The sequence below is a fragment of the Rosa rugosa genome, chromosome 3 (assembly GCF_958449725.1).
Source record: "Rosa rugosa chromosome 3, drRosRugo1.1, whole genome shotgun sequence".
Taxonomy (NCBI): domain Eukaryota; kingdom Viridiplantae; phylum Streptophyta; class Magnoliopsida; order Rosales; family Rosaceae; genus Rosa; species Rosa rugosa.
In genome coordinates this window covers 28,368,077-28,390,378 of record NC_084822.1, presented here as the reverse complement: position 1 = coordinate 28,390,378, position 22,302 = coordinate 28,368,077, and the positions used below count along the sequence as shown (strand labels likewise).

General features: G+C 39.1%; 1 protein-coding gene across 3 annotated transcripts; it reads left to right on the top strand.

The window, feature by feature from the left end:
* The first annotated feature begins 3,771 nt into the window (after positions 1 to 3,771).
* LOC133736200 (carboxypeptidase SOL1) lies at positions 3,772 to 19,513 on the top strand. 3 transcript variants are annotated; one of them, XM_062163643.1, is made up of 16 exons: positions 3,772 to 4,037; positions 4,372 to 4,438; positions 4,519 to 4,614; positions 4,777 to 4,807; positions 4,922 to 4,978; positions 6,202 to 6,297; positions 7,053 to 7,175; positions 7,648 to 7,752; positions 8,724 to 8,770; positions 9,435 to 9,560; positions 9,715 to 9,817; positions 16,534 to 16,596; positions 16,858 to 16,941; positions 17,981 to 18,044; positions 18,681 to 18,993; positions 19,252 to 19,513. In XM_062163643.1, the coding sequence occupies exons 1-15, from the start codon at positions 3,938 to 3,940 to the stop codon at positions 18,971 to 18,973; spliced, it is 1,455 nt and encodes a 484-aa protein (XP_062019627.1). In that variant the 5' UTR covers positions 3,772 to 3,937; the 3' UTR covers positions 18,974 to 18,993; positions 19,252 to 19,513. The 3 variants fall into 3 exon arrangements, with proteins under 3 accessions (XP_062019627.1, XP_062019626.1, XP_062019628.1); XM_062163642.1 differs by lacking the exon at positions 19,252 to 19,513 and having other exon boundaries at positions 18,681 to 19,110; XM_062163644.1 differs by lacking the exons at positions 3,772 to 4,037; positions 19,252 to 19,513 and having other exon boundaries at positions 4,395 to 4,438; positions 4,754 to 4,807; positions 18,681 to 19,110.
* The last annotated feature ends 2,789 nt before the right edge of the window (positions 19,514 to 22,302 follow it).

The following is a 22,302-nucleotide window of genomic DNA, read 5'->3' as shown; positions in this document are numbered from 1 at the left end:
TCTAGTCGGGCGGAGACCAAGGGCCTAGCGCCTAGGGGCCTAGGCGGTTTTTATTTTTTTATATTTATTTAATTCTATAATAATAAGTAATACTAAAACCACTATTAAATAACACCTAATATTAGTTATTTATATCTATCCAAACCCTATCTTATAAAAAAATTAAAAAATTGGAATAGTTAAGGCCAAACCTGATCTAGTGGTCAAATAAAGTTGAATGTGGAGTACTCCACATCTCTTCCGATTTCTTTTTTTTTTTGTTTTTTTTTTTTGTTAACAAGGTTCACGTGTTTGTTCAACTGTCTTCATCTTCGTCTTCTACCTCCAGTATCTCTCTCTCTCTTCTACCTCCAGTCTCTCTCCCCCTCTTCTACCTCCAGTCTCTCTCCCCCTCTCTCCCCGACTCTTCTTCACTTTCAGATCGTAGTGAGTCATCTCATCTCCTCTCTCCTTTCTCAATCTTTCTTGCTCTCTTCGATTATGAAATTAATCAATAGCAGTTTAGAAGATGAAGATGGTGGTCGATCTATGGAGGAGAGAGTGATAGATCTCCGACCTTTTGAGAACCAGCATCGAAAACATTCATATGAGTTTCCAGAAAAAAAAAAAATGAAGCAGCGCCTAGCGCCTAGCCCAGCGCCCAGACCGCCTAGTCTCTTCCAGCCCGCCCAGGCGCTCGCCTAAGCTCCGAACGATTTGTCTCATCGCCTACCCCATAATCGGGGCGGTCAGGGTGCGCCTAGCGCCTAGGCGCCGCCTAATAGACGACTATCAACCATGTATTGCCCCCCAATAGACGACTATCAGCCATGTATTGCCCCCCAACTCTGGATAACATGTGGAAGCTTAATATTCCTCCTAAAATAAATTTTTTTGCTTGGCCTTTAATTAGAAATAAACTTAAGAGTTAAGACTACAGATAAACTCTCTCTTTATAATCACTGTATCTCTTCTATATGTTGTTTCTGTCATAATTGCATTAGGTCATTTGATCATCTTTTTCTATAGTGTTCTTTTTCTTCCTTTGTTTAGTCTTTAGCTGGTAACGTTCCTAATCCTTTGGCTTGGAATGATTCTTTTACAAATTGGATTGTTTCCTTATTTCATAATCCAAATATAACTTCATACTATACTGCTAAGATTTTATGGGATATTGTTGCCGCGGACGACCCGGCCGATATGAATCTTGGAGTGGGTCGGTTTCTAGGGTTTTTCCCTCTCGGGGGCCTTTGAGTATCTCTAGTTTGAGAGCTAATTAATCCATTTTTTGAGTTTGAAATGGGTTTCAGAGGGAAATAAATATTTTGAGTATTGATACTCAATTATTTTGGGCCTATGCACTTGGCTTTACATGATCTTTTAGTAAGCAGAAAACCATTGGGGAAAGGCGCAACCTGTTACAGGTGAATTAACTTTAGGTAAGTGAGGGTGAATTGAAACTTCACCTAAAGTGAGGGTGAATTGAATCTTACCTAGATGAGGTGAATTGAGTTTTATCTAGGGAAGGTTAACAGTGTTAGAGATGAGTAATCGATACAAATGGGATTTGGGTTCGAGCTGTGTCTGAGAAGAACCCTAAGATCTGTACGGACCGAACCTTAGATTGTATTGTTGACTATTTCCATGAGCGGCGTCGCCAGAGTTAACTTCAAGCAATTAACTCCCTACCTTACTCAAATCTTTTATGGGGCTGCTATTTTGGGAGCTAACTACTGGAATGCCAATCCTAAAAGTTTAAATGTTAAAGTCTCTTAGTACTTTCATATTAAATGGCAGCCTCCTGACCAAGGTAAGATCAAAATTAACTTTGATGGATCTGTTAAAGCTGAGTCTGCTTCCATTGGCTTTGTTTTGAGAGATATAAATGGTCACCCTATCTTTGCTATTAAAAAAAAAAGGGTTTTTGTCCATTTACACCATTTTTAGAGATTTTTTTTCCCACTTACCCCATTAAGTTTTTTTAATTCCATCTTACCCAAAACACTCTAAGGAGGTCTTCCCTAATACCCCATTAAGATTTTTTTAAATACCATTTTACCCTCACACCTTTGTTACTTAGAGAGAGAGAGAAAAAAAAATGGAAGAGAGAGAAACCATGAGAGACTTCGCCGGAGCCCTGTAAACTTTCGCCGGATTCCGATCACCGGCAGCCGGATTCAGGTCACCGGCTGCCGCCCACCAGAATTTGCTGAAAATCTCACCGGAAAGTTTTTTTGCCCCCAATAGACATCTATTGCCCCCTAATAGAGGGGCAATTGACCTCTATTGCCCCCCAATAGACGACTATCAACCATGTATTGCCCCCCAATAGACGACTATCAGCCATGTATTGCCTCCTAATAGACGTCTATTGCCCCCCAATAGGACTTTCAGTCGCCAGAATGGGAACTAATCCCCCTAAATTTAGACAAATAAAACTTTGATTACAAAAAAAAAAAAAAGAGATTACATCAATTCTATACGTCTATTGCCCCCCAATAGACATTTAAAACTTTGTTTTTTTTCCTTTCCTTCTGCCCCATTACTTAAAAAAAAAAAAAAAAAAAGATTTGGGCACCCAGAAAATGATATGGGCACCAACTAAGAGCAAACCCACCGTCATGTTGCTTCTGCTGCCCAACCAATCCCACGTTTTCTTTGTTAGAGTTCCCGGCAAGGCGATAACAAGCGACGAAGTAGTTTGGATGTGTTCTCTTGCCTGGTGAATGGCTTAACCTGAAAGCAAAGTTGGGCTAAGAATCCGGTCAGGACTTGATGAAGAAGAACCTGGTCAGGACTTGACGAGCAGACTGGCGATGACATTCAAGGACGGGATGTAATCTCGAATCAGGCCTGCCTCCGTCTCTGACCGCAGCAGATTGCTTGACGGAAATTGACAGCCCGATGCGCAGCAGCAGATTGCTCGTTTGAAGATCCTCTGGGAAAAACCCGACGCGCAGAACCAGAAACTCACTGCGTTTTCGTCTCTGGCCTCTCGGCTGCGGCGTCTCCGTTCTCTGCGGCAATGAAGGAGTCGCTGGCGGCGGCGAGCCTTGACAGAGCTGATGATTGATCGTAGGTGCGGGGAGAGAGAGTGCTGTTGGGGAGAGAGAGAAAAGAGTGGCATACAATGTTAATTGACATTTTATTTTAAATTGGGTTAGTGGGAATTAAAATCTGTTGCTGGGGCAAGTGTGATAAGTTTTGCTCATTTTAAGGCTTTGGGTCAAGGACCCAAAAAAAAAAAGGTGATGCAAGTGTTATTGTGGCTGAAGCAATTGCTCTAAGAGATGTTATTCACTCGACTGAGTTCTACAATTACCCAAAAGCTTGGGTGGAAGGAGACTCAAAGTTACTTATTGATTGTACTTTGGGGAAAGTTGCCGTTCCTTGGAGAATCAAAGCTTTAGTAGCTGATATTAAGACTCTAGCAAACTCCTTGCTAATATTTTAACAGACATGTTAGCTAATTATGATCTTAGGGATAGAGTTTCCTATATATGTTTGGCATAATTGCCTCCTCTTTTTGTGTCCCAAGCGTTCTAGTTGGATATCTAGGTGGGAGAGTAGCTAGGGACTTTGTTCTATAGTTTGTTTCTTTGTTTTCTTTGTGCATCAAAACAAAAAAAGGTCGCCCAATGTTGCAGTTCATGTGATTTGTACTTTTGAGTCTCTGGCCTCCTAGTGTATACCGAAATAACAAAAAGTCAAGACTGTCAAAGTGCTAAGGAAATGTGTGAAATGGGCCGGACCTCCTGGTCATATATACTTGAAGCCCATATCCATACACCGAATTCTCGTCTGACTTTTTGGTCCTCGGTTCACTTTGCGCACATTGAAATTGGAAAACGATTCAACGTGCAATCCAAGAATCCCAGATCTTCTTTCAATGCCTTCCTGACTCTGATGTTGAAGCTTCGCCGTCGTCGTCATCATCATCAACGTCCGCCGTTCCAGAATGAAGCTTCTGTTTTCCATCCTACTCATTTCCCTTTGCTTTTCCTCTTCCGTTCTTCCTGCTATTGCTAGAGGCGGCAGTCCCAACGCTAACCCCACAGGTCTTCTCTTCCCCTCACAGTTCCTATTATGCATGCCTTTGTTTTCTCTTACAATTTTGAACTCCATAACTGAAATCTGAAGCGAAAGTTTCATATCACAATTTGTTACAACTTATATTACAATCAGAAGAAGTAAGACTCCATAGTCTATATTATAGCTCCTTTAATCCAAACAGTGTTTATTTTTGATCAGATTATTATCCAAACAGTGGATTTTAGGTTTAGGGCTTTAGAAAAAGGATAAAAAAATCAAAGCTGTAGGCTCATCTAGCATTGGAATAACTAGTTTTAGTTGTGCACTGTCTTTAGCTAATTGTGAGCTTGATGTCCATAGGCTACGGATATGGTACTCAAAGCGGTTCCAGCAGGCACTTGTTCGGGGACAAAGGATCTCAGATAAGGTATTCGTTAGTAAAGTTGGATTGTTATAGTTTGAGATGAACTGTGGATTGTGTACTGAGAATGAAAATATGTTCCACAGTGTTGATGTCGCTCAAGGGTACATGACTAATTCTGACCTGGAAAAGGCCATTAAGGACTTCGGCCAAAGGTGCAGTAACATTTCTAGGGTTTACAGGTGATTACTTGTACTTATGTACTAGATTGAAGTTTACTGTGTGTATATAAAATGAAACAATGAGTTGGACTGTTTTTAGTGTTTGTATTAGGAGTTTCATGATGATTATGCTGACTTTTCTTCTCATTCTCTCGTTGAGGGATTTCTGGAATGGATGATCAGTATTGGGAGGAGTGTGTATGGGGTTCCTCTGGTAATCATTTGGCCCAAGTTTCTTTCTTGTTTTTGTTTTCTTTTTGTGCTAGTTTTATTTTTCGGGGTAACCCATCACATCTTATGAAGTGGTGCTTTTTTCCTTTGCTTGTAGTGGGTAATTGAAATTTCTGATAAGCCTGGGGAGGAAGAGCCTGAACCTGCATTTAAGGTGAATGATCTGTTATTTACAGAAGCTTACATATAAACTGTTTTCCTGAATATAATTTATGAAGATCATATCCAAGCTGCTTTTGGTGTAAGGTTTTTTTCCGTTTGTGGTGGGTTTAGCTGAACGGAACAACAGAATCTTCAAAGATTAGGAGGATGTGGCAATAATTTGGACAGAGTCAGATAGAGTTAGACTGCTTGCTTCTCTTTGGGCTTCCTTGTCAAAACATTTCAAAAACATTCCTAATTAGCATAGTTTTTCTTAGTTGGGGGGAGGGGTCTTGTAATGAAGTATACTGGGCTGGTGCTTTTGCTTTGCAGTTGTTTTGTGTTTGATGGACTGGTTGTACTGATTACTAGGTACTTTCATAGCGTTTTCTTATAAAAACTTTTGCTTAGAAAATCTATAATCTTGGGTCTCTCTCTCTCTCTCTCTCCCTCTCCCTCTCTCTCTCTCTCTCTCACATCACCTCCAAAGAAAAAAAAAATAGAAATCGTATTTCCTTCAATAGCCCAGAAAAGAGGTATTATTTAATATTCATTGAAATTGGAAAATGCTTTGGTTCTGTAAAGAGGCTGCTGAAGGTGCAGATCATTTGCTGCTTCCTTGCTCAATTGCAATGACATGATGACAGATTTTTTAGGGAGTCTAAGGTGTGATCGGTTGTTCCAGTTTCTTGTATTGCCTTATTGTGCGAGAGGTTAAGTTTCTGGAGGAAGGAAGAGGGGGATGGTGCTGGGAAGATGTGCTGTACTGGCAATCCTTTGGATGGTACAGATGGAACGCAATAGGAGGGGCCAAGGGTGAAGAATTTGATCATCACCCTTGCACTGTGGGACAGAGTTCAATATTTGGCTTTGCTCTGGGCATCAGTTTCTTCAAACAATTTGTGATGTGCACTTGTTCTAAGTTGGAACTAAGATATTGTCCAATAATCTTCTTTATTTTATTTTATTTTTTTGCATGGCAGAATATATGTGTAGACGGTTGAGTAAAAGGATGTTAGTGAAAGTGGAATGCTTGAATTTCACCTCTGTACAAACTTTTGGTTTTGAATATTTGCTTGCATTTGTATCTTTGTTTTTGACGTGTTTACTTGAAAACCTAGCTTTTTATTCCTCATTCATTCCCCAGAGGCCCAGAATGTAAATTACTTGCGACACATCTGGGGAATTCAAATGCTAGTTTGAGCATTTTTTTGATGAACTTGCTTGGTGTTGCAGTACATTGGAAACGTGCATGGAGATGAACCTGTAGGTCGTGAGCTTCTAATGCATCTTGCTAATTGGATATGTGACAACTATTTGATAGATCCTGTGGTATTTTACTTTCCCTGTAGGAGATTTGTTGTTGTTATTACTACTACTACTACTACTACTACTACTACTACTACTACTACTACTACTACTACTTCACGTGGCAGAGGTTGGACATATAGTTTTAGTTGTTGAGATAATTGTATCATAGATCAAAGCAATTCTTGGCTGTTTTTGGATGTTTCAGTATGCTTCCTTTTGGTAGTCCTTTGTGCCACTGATTCTTTTACTCTGTGGTGGGCATGAGGGATTTTTGCTGAATAGAATTTAAAAAGATATTGTAATCCCGAGTTATGTTCCTTGGTCATGTTTTAGAACACATGTGACATAACAATGGAGTCTTATTTGTTTTAGGATAAGTACTATCATTCAATTTGTTGGGTGATTGAAATTCTGCAAAAGATCTTCTTTTCTTTTTTGAAGTTTATTTAAAGATGCTCCACAAAATTCTCACTCTTTATGTGTTCAAGACCTTTCAGCGTTTATTTGTTTTAATAAAAATTTCAAATCAATTTCCTGCAACTTGAGTATGCATCATTATAGGATAGAAGAGAGAAATTCTTCTCAAGACTAGACATATATATCCATCCTTTTGTAGTACAAAATTTGTACTATAAATCGGACCAAAATGAGCATGTTTTCCTATTTCATAAATGAATTTCACGGTCTATATTTTCTATACGTGCGAATACAGCATTGGCTGTGTATAATACTTGATATTCATTAACCTACTTTCACATGTCTATTGGTTACCACAGGCAACATTGATTGTGGACAATGTGCATCTTCATATACTACCATCTATGAATCCTGATGGGTTTTTACTGCGGAGGCGTGGTAATGCAAATAATATAGACCTAAATCGAGATTTTCCGGATCAGGTATCTTTTTGGGTGGCACGATTATATTGAACAGTTATGGGCAGGCTCCTCAATAGAAAAGCTTATAGATCCTGCCCAACATCATCAACAGTCAAAGTTCAAATTTGTAATACCAATATAACAATTCTAGTAAATTGACCACATGCTAAATTCAGGAAGAGTCAAAATTAGTGTCTTAAAAACCTATAGCTGCCTAAGACCAAAATCTTAAATGTCAATAGACATTAGCAATCTGAGAATTAAATTACAACATACGAATTTCGTGAGTACCCTCTGTTGCAAAATAAATTATATTTCTGTTATAACTTCACTTGATTTAGTTGAAAAGGATTTCAATCTGGTGATCAAAATGCAATATAGTGGGATGTCCAAAGCATCTTTCTAGCATTAATAAAGTTTTATTTTTTAACTTACATTACTGAAGTTTATTGTTCGTTTTTTAATGATAAGAAATATTGGCATGCAATATCAGTTCTTTCATATGAATGATGATGTGGATGTGCTGCAACCTGAAACAAGAGCAATAATGAAGTGGTTGAGAAAGATACATTTCACTGCATCTGCCAGCTTGCATGGGGTAATTACTTGATTGTATTCATGCTACAATCATTACTTTTGCATATTCATATATGCATTGCTTATATCCATACCTTTACAAGGTTGTTGAAACAGCTACCTGCTTACTATTAATAGCTTGAGATAATAATCAGTTAGAAGTAGAACTGTTTGACATAATGGAGACCTGCACCTGCACGATGGAAAAACAATTTTTAGTCAAACTTATGGAGAATACTCAAGGAGATTAGGGAATGCTTTCTGTACTTCTCTGAGTTCTCTCTTAGGAGATAAGGAAAGACATTTGCATAAATGTTACAAGATACAGTCAATTGAAAAAGTGAACTCGTTGGCATTATGGTGACTTTCATGATGGAAAATCAATTTTCCTTTTGTTTTGTGAAAGTTATGGAGAATATTTAAGCATATTAGGGTTTGCCTTCTCTACTTGTCTCTTCCAAGATGAGGTAAGACATTCGCATAGATATTGTCAATTTCCAAAAGTAGAAGTTACTGCATTGGTGCAAGCTGAGAGTCTAATTTGTCTTAAACAAAAAAGGGTTTTCGAATATTTCTGTAAGATTCCATCATGAAAATGCTCTTTAGCCTTCATCTACATTTGTTTTTCTTTCAAGCAAGGGCTGACTATTCCAATTTTAATTGATCTGACAAATACATTAATAATGTTCATACTGCCTATTCCAAAAATATGTTTCTTTCTGTTAAATCACCTAATTAATCCTCTAAGTTAACGATGTCCAGATTCAAAGTATACCATAATTGCTTGATCTTAGCTTCCTGTTCATCATGTAATTGCTTAGACTAAGGATCTAGATAGCTGTAATGTAGCTATCCTTTGGGTATATAAACCTTGCCTCCCAATGAGAAGAACACACAGAAATTCATCAACTCTTTCACTTTCTCATCATGGATAATGAGTTCTTTGATTAAAAATATGAGGGAATCAGTCACTAATCCTTTACTTATTTGCAGGGTGCACTTGTTGCAAATTATCCATGGGATGGGACTCAGGATAAAAGGTAGTCATTTTACATCCCTGAAGACCCAGACAGTTCTCCATTGTATCATGCTCATTGAAACTCGATAGTGCTGTCTTATTTCTTGATTCCCTGTTCTCTATTTCCAGTTCTGTTTTGTTCTTTTGTTGGTTAGAATCTTGAAATCTTGTCCTCTCAATAGAGAATAACCTGCCAAACTTATCTCTGTTGTAACATATATGGTAGCAAAAGGAAAAAAGGGGATGCTCACAAAAAATAATTGGATTTGTTCTGAACATTTTCCTATTGGCTATTTATTAATACTAAACTTCTGATAGGTTTCTCCCTGTAATATGGGTTCCAGGTGTTCCTTTGTATTGGCTTTATTTTACTTCAATATTCCTTATTAGATTGGTTTTAATTTTGATCTAGTTTAACTTTTCATAACATACAAAAGGTGGTTCAACGCAATGATGTCCTTGGCTTCTTCATTTTTCTTTTGTATTATGAATATTCCATGATTTTGAATTGTAGGCCTCAGAGTGTCGCGATATTGATGCATATAGTTTATATTTATTGTGCTTTATAAATTATCAAATGAACCCTAAAACAGTTGAGTTATTTGCTTTTCAAATCATCCCAGAATATGCTTGATGAAGATACCTTTTGCACTTGGTTTTCTTGTTTGATCAAATTTAATTTGCAGGAGAACGTACTTTGGATGTCCTGATGACAAAACATTCCGGTTCTTGGCTAGTGTGTACAGTCGTTCTCACCATAACATGTCCTTGAGCAAGGAATTTGGAGGAGGAATTACAAATGGAGCTTCCTGGTATGTCAAGTAATGTTTATGGAGTTTGCAAAATGAAGAAGTGCATATCAAATGACAATGTTATTCTGCTTTCTTCAATTGTGAGCTACCAACTACATATAGGTATTTCTTTTCGTTTGATATTCATCATTTGCTCTTAAGACACCTGTTGCAGGTACCCTATATATGGAGGCATGCAAGACTGGAACTATATATATGGTGGCTGTCTTGAATTGACATTGGAGATTAGTGAGAACAAATGGCCTACTGCTAATGAGGTTAGGCATCATTTGTTTTGAGTCTTGCTATTTTGCAACACTAATCATAGAGTTGTCTTCTTTATCCAAGTTTTGATGGTGCGTGAGAATTCCCAATTCCTTGTTATATTTACCTTAGTCATGATAGATTGACAAGTAAATGGAAATCTATAAGTAGAACTTTAGCCAGAAGGTTCGTTCCTTGAAAGTATAGTCAGATCACTTGAATGTGAATTTGATGACTAGGGTACTGCAGGTGTTGTTGATTCACCCCCCAAAAAAATATAAAGTTGGTGGGGGTGTTGTGAATTTGGCTCGTTGATATGTCCAAGTTGATTAGGATTATCCTAATGGGTTTTGGAATAGGAACAGTTATTCCTATTGATTTAGACCTGGACAGTAAGTTCTATTCTAGTTAGGAATAGGAAAGCTAGCTCCTTTTCCTTGTTCTAATAGTTTTAGGAATCCTAATGTGACATGTTTGTAACCAGCACCTATAATCTATAAATAGGGCTGCAGGGAGCTCATATAATGTGTCCTCAGATCAGAGAAGAGATCAAAGAGAGATCTCAGAGAGTTCTCAACTACATATAAACACAGGGGCAGGTAGAGCCAAGGGTGATAGAGAGATCTAGCAAAGGGGTTGGGGATTAGCATAGGGATTTCAATAAGTACTTGTAATCAAGTTGTTATTCTCCATAGTGCTAGTGATTCTCAAGAGAGATCACACAGAGGACGTAGGCAAAGTTTTTGTCGAACCTCTATAAAATTCTGTGTTCGTGTGTGCTGTGGTTTCCTTATGTTCTTGCTGTGATATTTTGCATCATCATCCTATTATTGTTTGCACAGTCATAAGCCTATAAAGAGAAACAAGATTCTGGGTAAAAGGTGCATATTTACTACAAAGTGGTATCAAAGCTTAGGCTCAAGGTGTTTCTGAGATGGCAGATGACAAGGCAGACACAGGCAGCAATGTGATGCCCATTATGTTGAATGGGAAGGATAACTTCACATTATGGCAGAGGAAGATGAAAAGTGTCCTGATTCTACAAGGTCTGTACGAGGCTATTCTCGGGATAGAGAATAAGGCAGCTGATATGGCAGACAAGGTTTGGCAGAAGATGGACAAGAAGGCAAAGAGCTTTATAGAGCTACATCTTGCTGATCATGTATTGGTTCATGTATTGGCTAGTGCCGGTGAGAATATGAACAGCAAAGAGACCTGGGATTATCTCAAGAAGGTTTACGCGGGTAAGGTTCATATTGGTGAGAATATGGACAGCAGTAAGACATTGGACAATGTCAAAGAGGTTGACGCGGATAAACTCTTCTTGAAAGACGAACTCTATAGTCTTCGGATGGAAGAAGGCAGGGATCTGCAGGATCATCTGAATAAATTTCAGATTTGTGTTGCCAATTTATCAAAGGTGGATGTGAGGTATAAAGATGAGGAGAAAGCACTTATGCTGCTAAGATGTTTACCAGCTTCATTCGAGCACTTCATCACCAGACTCGTTTCCGGTAAGGATTCTCTCAAGTACGGTGAGATTACCGAAGCTATTCAATCTTATTTTAAGATGAGTAGGGAGACCGAAAGCTCTCAAGAAGGAGGCATTCATGTCAAGGGCAAGGAGACAGGTCAGTTGACAAGTAAGAAGGATAAATCTGGTAACAGGGGTACATCAAAATCCAAGGAAAAATACAAGATAGGTTGCTTCAAATGTGGTGCTGCCGACCACTTGAAAAGAAACTGCAAAGAAGGGAAGATGAGAGCAGAGGCGATGGCAGGGAGTTCAAACACAGCCAATGTAGTCATCAAACCAGATAAAGATGACGGTGAACTCCTTGTGGTAACATCCAGCTCCAGTGCTTTCAGCAATTGGATTTTGGATACCGGTTGTACATTCCACATGTGTGCAATCCGAGAATGGTTTGACACATTTGAGGACAGTAGCAGTGGAGAAGTTTTTAGGGGAGATGACTCACCGTGTAGGATCCTAGGTATTGGATCAGTGAAAATCAGAATGCATGACGGAGTTGTTAGAACGCTGGAGAATGTCAGATATATTCCTAAGTTAAGGAAGAACTTGATATCTTTGGGTACTTTGGACAAGGCCGGATATAGGTATTGCTCTGAAGAGGGAAGACTCAAAGTTCTTAAGGGATCACTTGTTGTGATGAAGGGCAACATTCAATCTAACAACTTATACAAGCTTCAAGGGACTGCAATAATAGGGGGAGTTGTAATTTCTGTTGAGGTAAAAGACAAGACTGAGCTATGGCATCATCGCCTTGGGCACATGAGTCAAAGAGGAATGCAGGAACTCCACAAGAAAGGTAAGCTAGAAGGTGTCAGTGTCTGCAAACTGAACTTCTGCAAGGATTGTACTCTTGGGAAGCAGAAGGTGGCATTCAAGTTAGCAAATTGTGAGAACAAAAGCAAAGCATTGCTGGATTATATTCACTCAGATGTATGGGGCCCGGCAACAGTAAGGTCTATGGGAGGCTTCAAGTATTTTGTTACTTTTTTTAGATGATTTTTCGAGGAAGATTTGGGTCTACTTTATGAGGGAGAAATCCGAGGTTTTCACCAAGTTTAAGGAGTGGAAAACAGAAGTAGAAAATCTAACAGGCAGAAAAATCAAGTATTTGAGAAGTAACGGTGGCAGTGAATATAGAATGAAAAGGTTCTTACAATTTTGCAAGGATGAAGGAATCACGAGACACTTCACGGTGAAAGAGAATCTCCAACAAAACGGAGCTGCTACAAGGATGAATAAAACTCTCTTGGAGAGAGAAAGAAGCATGCGGCTGCATGCAGGATTACCGGACACGTTTTGGGCAGATGCAGTTAACCATGCGTGTTACTTGGTTAATCGGTCACCATCAAAAGTCTTGGACTTCAAGTGTGCAGAGGAGGTATGGTCTGGAGAACCAGTTGACTATTCTAACTTAAGGGTGTTTGGTAGCAGTGCATATGCTCATATTTCCAACAATGAGCAAACCAAACTCAAGCCAAAGTCACGCAAGTGCATATTTCTCGGAGTTGAGAAAGGAGTAAAGGGCTACAAGTTATGGGATATTGTCAGCAAGAAAAGGGTTCTAAGTAGACATGTCATTTTTGATGAGGAGACAATGCCGTTCGATGAAGTCAAGACAAGTGAGGTGAAGAAGAAGACTGATGTTGTAGAGAAAGCAACCGAAGTTCCTCTAACCAAAGGGATCATGGAAGAAACTCCAGCTCAGGTGGAGCAAATTGAGCAAGTGGAGCATGATAAAGGGGTTATCGAGCATGAAGTCTTAGAGCAACAACAACAGTCATTAATACAAGCTCAAGTGGAGCAATTAGCACTGCGAACCAACGTCTCAGTTCGTCAGTCACTTGGGCAGGAGTTCCAAAGAAGCGTAGCATTAGACGAGTATGCTCTAAGTTTGAGTCTAGGAGATCCAACCACGTATCAGGAAGCTATAGCAAATGATGTACGGGAAAGTTGGATGGGAGCTATGTTAGAACAGATGAAGAAGTCCATACAGAAGGACTTGGTTCAGGAGTCGGTTCCTAAGCCCAAAGAAAGAAATCAGGTTGGCTGTAAGTGGGTTTATAGGAAAAAGGAAGGAATGCATGATAAGGAAGCCATGAGATTCAAAGCTCGGGTATTGGCCAAGGAGTATTCGCAGAAAGTAAAGGTCGATTATGACCAAATCTCACCAGCGGATAGCTGCGTTTATCATCATGTGTTCAAGGATAGTATGGTTTTACTATTGCTACTTTATTTAGGTGACATGTTAACTACATGTCAGGATATGTCTAGAATTTCGAAGTTAAAGGCACAACTAGGGAAGGAATTAGACATAAAGGATCTAGAAGCTGCACAACAAATCCTAGGAGTGAGGATAAGGAGGGACAGAGAAGCGGGAAAAATATGGTTGTTATATGAACCCGTGTCTTCTCCACCAGTAGCACACTTCCAGTTGAGTGTGCAGAGATCATCTACGAAGGAGTTAGATGAGATGATGAATGTGTCTTATGCAAGAGTAGTGGGATGTCTTATGTACGCTAGAATCTGCAAAAGACCAGGTTTAGCTCAAGCATTGAGCGTTGTGTCAAAGTATATGGCGAATCCGGGTAGACGACACTGGCAAGCAGTGAAGTGGATTCTGTATTACTTGAGAGACACCAAGGAGCATGGATATGTGTTTGAAAGACAACAAGAACAAGCATGCAATGCTGGTCATGAGGGTTCAGATTTGGCAGGAGACTTAGACAAGAGAAGACCTGCAACAAGTAATGTCTTGACTTGTGGTGAAGGTTTAGTGAGTTGTAGAGCAACTAAAGAATCAGCTACGACGTTGTCTACCACTGAAGTAGATTGCATGGCACTAACAGAAGCTTCCGCAGAGGCATTATGGCTTAATGGATTGATGAGTGAGTTTGGAATTCAACAAGAAGTTGTGGTGAAGAATGGGGTCATCAATTTGACAAGGAACCAAGTGTTTCAAGCAGAGACGAAACACGTTGATGTTCGTGGTCATCGCAGCGAAGGTTGGGTCAACTCAAGGAAGATAACAATTGAGAAAGTTCATTCAAGGGAGAATGTCTCAGATTGTTTGACCAGGACCATTGCCATGGAGGAGTTCAAGTGTTACTTGAACCTGCTCATTCTTACAGCATGTTGAGATTGAGGTGGAGCACCTCCTCACTAGAGGTGTGTTGAGGCAAGAAGAGTCTTGCCAAGGTGAAGGTTCTTGAAGGTTTCAGGATTACTTCGAGAAGTACAAGATATCCTGGAGGTTGCAGCAATCAGTTTGGTATCAACTCACCAAGGTGGAGATTGTTGTGAATTTGGCTCGTTGATATGTCCAAGTTGATTAGGATTATCCTAATGGGTTTTGGAATAGGAACAGTTATTCCTATTGATTTAGACCTGGACAGTAAGTTCTATTCTAGTTAGGAATAGGAAAGCTAGCTCCTTTTCCTTGTTCTAATAGTTTTAGGAATCCTAATGTGACATGTTTGTAACCAGCACCTATAATCTATAAATAGGGCTGCAGGGAGCTCATATAATGTGTCCTCAGATCAGAGAAGAGATCAAAGAGAGATCTCAGAGAGTTCTCAACTACATATAAACACAGGGGCAGGTAGAGCCAAGGGTGATAGAGAGATCTAGCAAAGGGGTTGGGGATTAGCATAGGGATTTCAATAAGTACTTGTAATCAAGTTGTTATTCTCCATAGTGCTAGTGATTCTCAAGAGAGATCACACAGAGGACGTAGGCAAAGTTTTTGTCGAACCTCTATAAAATTCTGTGTTCGTGTGTGCTGTGGTTTCCTTATGTTCTTGCTGTGATATTTTGCATCATCATCCTATTATTGTTTGCACAGTCATAAGCCTATAAAGAGAAACAAGATTCTGGGTAAAAGGTGCATATTTACTACAGGGGGTAATATCAATTTAATTCCATTCTATGTGTTCCCCATCCAATGACAAAGTAAAGGTGCTCATGAAGTTTATGCCATTCCAATTTCTGGATCCTAAATAATAGATCAATAAGTGCTTGTGAAATGAATGATATCAGCTTTTTTTTATCTTAAAGGTATCTACTGAATTTAACTGGAAAGGGAAAGTTTATTCTTTGTTGACAGAAAGTTGTGCTAACCAACACATCCCTGACCAAGGAGGATGCTGATGATCCTCCATTATATTATGTCCATGCGAGAAATTTTGAACACAAAACAACTTATTTCATCTGTCAATTACCCATTATTCTGTAGGTGTGCTAAATGTCTTTCTTCTGATCAGTTGAGGGTACCAACACAATCTTCTCAGTGTATCTTTACAATGTCTAAGATTTAATAGCCTCACACCAATCTTCTTAAAAGAGGAGTTCCGAATTCTCATCTTGTTGATAAAGATGTGATGAGTTGGCTTCTTGCTTCCCGTTGTGCTTCCCTTTTAATTAATGTCAAAGGAACATCCTTTAGTACTTGTCTGGACTTGGGTTGGGGCTTTGAGGTTTTCAGTTAGGAATATGATGAACTTCTTTCCCTCCATGTTTTGTTGTTTCATTCTCTTTCCTTATTTAAGTTCTTTTTTTTTTTTTTTTTTGAAAAAAAAAAAACTAAGTTCTCGTTACATTGAAGGGTTTAGATGGCCTGCCTTCAGATTGTTTAAAGAGAGGCTCTCTTCAACACTTACATGCCTCCATTTTAAGTCCTAGGAAACAAATTCCTTTGCTTCACCGGTCTGTTCCTCTCTGAGTAACAGAAACTGGAGTGTATCTGTGCGCACTTAAAACTTAAAACTCATGTTTTTACTGTTTTTCTTGAAGATCTCAGATCTGGGTACGTTCGTAGCCTAAAATGGTATTTGATTTCTCTCTTTAATTAAGTCTTGATTCCTTGTTGCTGTAGTTCGATGCATGTTTCAGTGATCGGTGTAGTTCTTGACCTACATGTGAGGAGTAGTGTCAGTTAGTTTTGACTTTTTGTGCTTATTAACTTGAGCTGTTTCAACAATAGGGTTTATATCATTCTTATGCTTGCTTCACATATTGTAATATTTATTAGTTCGGATGTCCCCTGATCTTGTTGCCAGTGCTGTCCTATTTTGGAGGGATGCTTTGAGTGATTAATAAATTGGCACAATCAACTTTTACCTTCCACCTCAGCTATTCCTTTCAAGTTAACTTGCTACCATTTAACTGTTTCATGTGATACTTTAATATGTATATGTGCAGCTTCTTACTCTTTGGGAATACAACAAAAAGAGCATGCTTAATCTTGTTGCTAGCCTAGTACAGGTACAATGTCGTTGAAAATCAACATGTTTCTTTCATATCCATACAATAGGAATTAAATATTTCTCCTTTTACGTTGGCAATCTCATATTAATGAGACTGCATCACATGGTAATCCTGAGAAGACTAATCATAAGTGTATTGACCTTTCATCTTTCACATTATGTGGAGCATCAGAGCATAAGCTAAGCAATGTTGCAAAAATTGAATGTTAAATGGGTGTGATATTGGTTATCTTATCTACATTTAACTTGTACTCTTCAGACAGGAGTACATGGAAGGATATTTTCCTCAGATGGTGGGAGGCCATTGCCAGGCTCTATTGCAATCAAAGGAATAAATTACACGGTTTGCTCACCAACTCGTGCTATTCTTCAAATTTATGTGTTTTTCATCTTTTCTATACTCATATAGCTAGAGTTTGAGAACTGAGATAGGACTGAAGTTCCAAACTTAAATTGGATGTTCAAGACCCATGCATGGCAGTCTTAAAAATGGTTGGAATATTAATTATTATACAGAGTAAATCTGGTTTGAATACATATGCCAACTTATTTCAATGGTTGGACTATGAAAATCCAAACAATGCGTTCCTTAAAGTAATTTAAGCTAATTGTAGCAACACCGAACAGGCTGGATCCTTCAATATTAGGGGTTCAATTTTGTAAGTTATAAGCACATGAATTCATAAAACTCAGTCTTCCAAAATTCTAATGGTCCAATTGGCAATTTATAATAAATGCAGAATATACCAGGGAAAAGTGGTGTGATAATGATAATAAACTAAGCAGATATTAGTATCTTTCTCAGCCATATCTCTAATCAAATTAATAAATGAAAAATGAAAATAAATGCTCATTTTGATTCCACTTCTTTCACTTGAACATTGATGGTTTGCATTGTCGGACGTAATAATTGATGAAACTGTGCTCTTCCGATATGTTTTTCACTTGGTTTGAACCTAAAACTTGGTTTTAGGGGTTCAAATCTGTTTACAGGTCCCAATTGTATTAACAAGAAAACCTTGGGGGTTTCTCTGCTAAGTGGTTTTGGATCTATGTTGGTCTTCCAAAAATTCCTTTAGTTTGCTTCAAATGTGATTTAATGTGGAGATGGTGGAGATGTAAGATGATGATCCTTGGGGAAAGGGAAGCTGGCAGGGGTCGCAAAATTTTTATTAAGATACCCTTTCAATTTCCAAAGATTTTATAAATTTTTTGGAAGATGTTTCTCTCTGTTTTCCTGCTGACAGCTCTATATTGACTTGTTATACCCTTTGGTTCACTTTTGATTTAGTTTTTTACACTATATGTCATGACTTTTTGGTCAGTTTATTAAACTTCGGACACCATGTGTTAATTTTTTGCTCATAAATTTTGACTGACAGGTAAAAGCTAGAACAGCATTTGCGGATTACCATCGCTTGCTTGCCCCTGGAGGAAGATATGAAGGTATTTGCAGATTAAATGGCTTAATCATAATAAGGTGGATGCTTTTAAAATGATTTGAAAGAACTGATGATTAATAGGCATAAAACACAACTTCTTGCATCATGTTATGGACCACCTATCCTTGGTTGTACAGCTGATGGCATATGATACACGCACACACAGACTAACCCTTATTTGTAATAAAACAAACCCATATTTGTAATGATTTTCATATTTGTAATGAAAATCCATATAGCTGGTGACAAAAAAAAATAAAAAAAAATCCATATTTGTAATGGTTTTCAATGTCAAAAATTATGTGCAAAGAACATGTAGTAATAATAAAGGCCATTGGACTGTTTGATTATTTGCTTTTCAACTATTGAATGGGAATTCGTTATAAGTGGCTTGTAGGTTGGATAAGGTTTCACACGAAAAGGAAATAGGATTTTATCTGAATACAGTCTGTTAACCTGTTTTTTGAAAATTCTTTGTCGTAATTTAATGCCATTTATAGGTGCATTTAACATGCATTTTCTATTCCAATCCTTTATTTAATTTGCATCTTTACTCTTTAGAATCTATATGTGCTTACGAATCTAGTGTGGTTGTCCATCTTAAGTGTCTGATGGGATTTACTGGTTGTGGTGTGTGCAGTCACAGCCATTGTTCCTGGTTACAAATCAAAGACCACAGTTATTTGGTTGGAAGAATCAGGCACAAATGTAGATTTTATTCTTGATCCTGAAGTTGATCGCAGAGGGACTCTAGTACGCAGTGCCTGCAAATGCAGCTGGGATAGTATGAACATCATTTGGGGGACCCCCTTGGAAGTATATTTGCTTTTGATTGTTATTGCAGGATTCCTTTTGTTTTTATACAGAAGGAGGACATTTAGTCGATTAAAACAGAGACAATTAGCAGGATCAAAAAGGCCAGTCGTGGTTTGAGGCTGTATTGTTTTTTATATGTAAGAATGTTTCTTTTTCTTTTTGAACATTTATTTGTAGGAATGTTAGTTGTATATTCACTATATTGTCTTCGGACTTCCTTTTTCTTAGAGCAAAGAACATAAATTTTTGATCCACTTATTTATTTCAAGAAGGTTATTTAATAGTCATATATCTTGGGGGATGGGGCAAAAGATTGTGATTCACAGTTATGGAGCTCATTTGACCCTGAAAATGGAGAATTTATTTATTTATACTTTATTTTTTATTTTTATAAGGAAAAACAGAGAGAGCGAAAAACTGCCTGGGCAGTCTAAAGCCAAAGAAATCGTGGTTGTAAGCATTCAGGGCATTGCAAAGAAGTCCATTAATCGACGTTTGCAAGGAAGGCTCAAGAGAAGTAACCGTGTCAGTAGTGAAGCATACAGAATATAAGTTGATTCCTTGATGTTACATATTAAGTCGTGTTGCTGTAAATTTTTTTAATATGATTGTCAAATGTGTGCACTGTAATTTTTGATGTGGTAACCGCATGTATGAAATTTTTTTTTTTTGAGGGGAAAGGAAGATATATTCCTGTGATCGAAAAGATCATACGACCATACAAGGTCATTCTAGGAGATCCGAAGATCACCCTTTACATTCACTGCTCCACTGACCGTAGTCAGGCACACTTCCCAAAGGAAGATGCAAAAACTAAAATCCTAAAAAAGGAAAATGCGAAACACTAAAATCCAAAAGGAAAATACAAAAAACAACTAACTAAATTTATTCCTACACAACCCTAGTTCTCCACATCTGCCTTGACTGGCTTGGGGCCTAAGACCTCTTGGTGTACCCTTCCACCTGACCCTGCAGTGAATAGCTTCAAAATAGGATTGTGTTGAATCCAGCCCCAAACGGGCTCACCAAGGCCCAACTGCGAATCCAACCCAAGTCAGTGAGATGAGGGAAAGTGGGCTTGACCCAACAGGCCCAACCCATTCACTACCATCATCCCTACACCCAGACCAGTTCACGCCAGAACCCTAGCAAGTCTGTCAGAACTGTTGCCGCCCCTGGTTCAGTCCGGCGGCCTCCCCAGATACAGACCCACGATAGCCATCCCGTCCGCCCAAAGCTTGCCTCTGTCGACGCTACAGCCGCCCGATCCACTCACGATCCAATTGTCTCCTTCGGTTACCCAATCAGTTGGCGTCAAGCCTCACCGCTCAAACCTGAGACCTCCGCCGCCCTGCAATTCGAAGCCCAAATCTACAACCGGCGCCGCAGATCCAGACCCGACCCGCCTTGCCTTCAAACCCGACACCGAAAGAACCCTTGCCGCTGCCCACGCCCAACGCACACCAGACGAGATCGACGCCGGAAGACGTCCTCTAGCAGGCAGTGATCGAAACCGACGCCGCCGCTCTGCTGCACGAAACCCTAGGTTTCGGTATGCGGAGCTCCGAGTTTTCGGGAGCTCTTTAGTTAGCTCTTGTTGAATAACCGCATATATGAAATTTGTCTATTGATTTGGTTTGAATAATTATAGGCATTACAAATTTCTTAATTTTTTATTAAAATCAATCAATTAAGAGAAGTTTTAAATACACAGCCGTAACTATTTAATACACACTTTTTATTCAATATACCACCAATTTAATTTCTCATTCAAATATTTTACTAAACACACAACCTGAAGAATTATTAATTATCTCAAGATGGCTCCTCTAAAACCTAACTCCGCTGCTACTGCTTTTCAATGTCGATCACCATCGACTCTTTGATCCTTGCTATCACCATCCTCCTAATTCATGGCTCCTCTAAAACCTAACTCCGCTGCTACTGCTTTTCAATGTCGATCACCATCGACTCTTTGATCCTTGCTATCACCATCCTCCTAATTCATGGGTATGGGCTATGCGCTGGCATCTATGGTGATCTTGATAGTCGCCTAAACATCAATCACCAAGAATTCAACGACAATGCGAAGATGCAGTTGGATGTCGACGGTCCGGCCTCTAAATTCAGGGTGTGGGCATCTCTTCTCGGGGTGTCCACAGTACATGAGCACAGCGGCTTTGATAGAATTCCAATCTCAGGGAATTTCTGCCCTTCCCTTGATCCTCTCACTCAGATTGTTTGGGCTAGTAGGCAACTAGTCAGCGGTGGAGGCCTGAGGCTTGGTACTTCGGCGCATAAGAGAATTGGACTAGGATCTTTTGAGTCCAATAGAAGCGTGCTGCTAGAGTGCGGCGGCGAAACCGTGCCTGCAACTGGGCTCATAATGAAGCAAGTGAAGAGCGGTGCTGCTGGACTGATCGTCGATGGCTGGTTTCCAAAAGCTTGGGTGTCGGAGAAATCAGAGCTGATGGAGACACGCTGGGTGTCCAAATCAATTCTGTTGATGGTTGCCTGGTGGTGTCAGGGGACTGGGCGGTTTTTTGGCAGTGATCCACTGCCCCATACGACTGACGGGGTGATTGCTGGCGACGATGATGTCGAGGACTGTGGCAGCGATGCTGCTGCCTTAGTGAGATTGGGTTTGGACCTTATTTGGCTAGGTCAAACTATTGGGCCTATGCTTGTGGCTCTTGGAAATGGGCTCTTATGTGTTACTATGGGCCAGAAAAGGAAGATGAAGGAAGCAAGTACTAGGCTTGGGCTCTTCATTAAAGAAGCATCTAAGTCCATTCGGGCCTTCAAAAGTTTGGACAGCTGTGGGGCCCGCTTCACTATGTTGTTAGGCCTAGTCTCTCTATGGAACGGGAAGCAATTGTGCTCGACAAAACCTCCTAACCCTAGCTTGAAGGGCGAGGAAAAAATATAGATAGGTGTGGTAAGGGCCTATTTACTATGTCTTGCTATTCTCCATAGTTTATAGGCTCGCTTTTAAATAAGTGAGCGGTTAGTTCGAATATAGGTGGTCTGTCTCTATGTATCACAATAGGTCTCTTACTATAACTTCTTGATCTGTCTAGTCGAAGGCAACATAAGGATATGTAATGACCATCTTGGCATGAGTTAATGAAATCCACATTTCTTTCAAAAAACACAGAACCCGAAGTACCTAAAATATCATCAATCTCATAAACCATAATAAGATATTTCATTTGACTATATTAAGGCTACTATTTAGTATGATTAGTATATATTAGTATATTACTGTTTTGCAAATGACCATATTGAACACTTGTGTTAGTTATTGGGAAATCAATAAAGATTTATTATTGTTCCCTTCTAATAGATTACTTATTTCTAGGCCTGTATCATTTGAGTTCTCATCCACCAAACACCCTATTGATCAACTATAAAAATTTTGAGTATAAATTATATGGGTTCTCCCT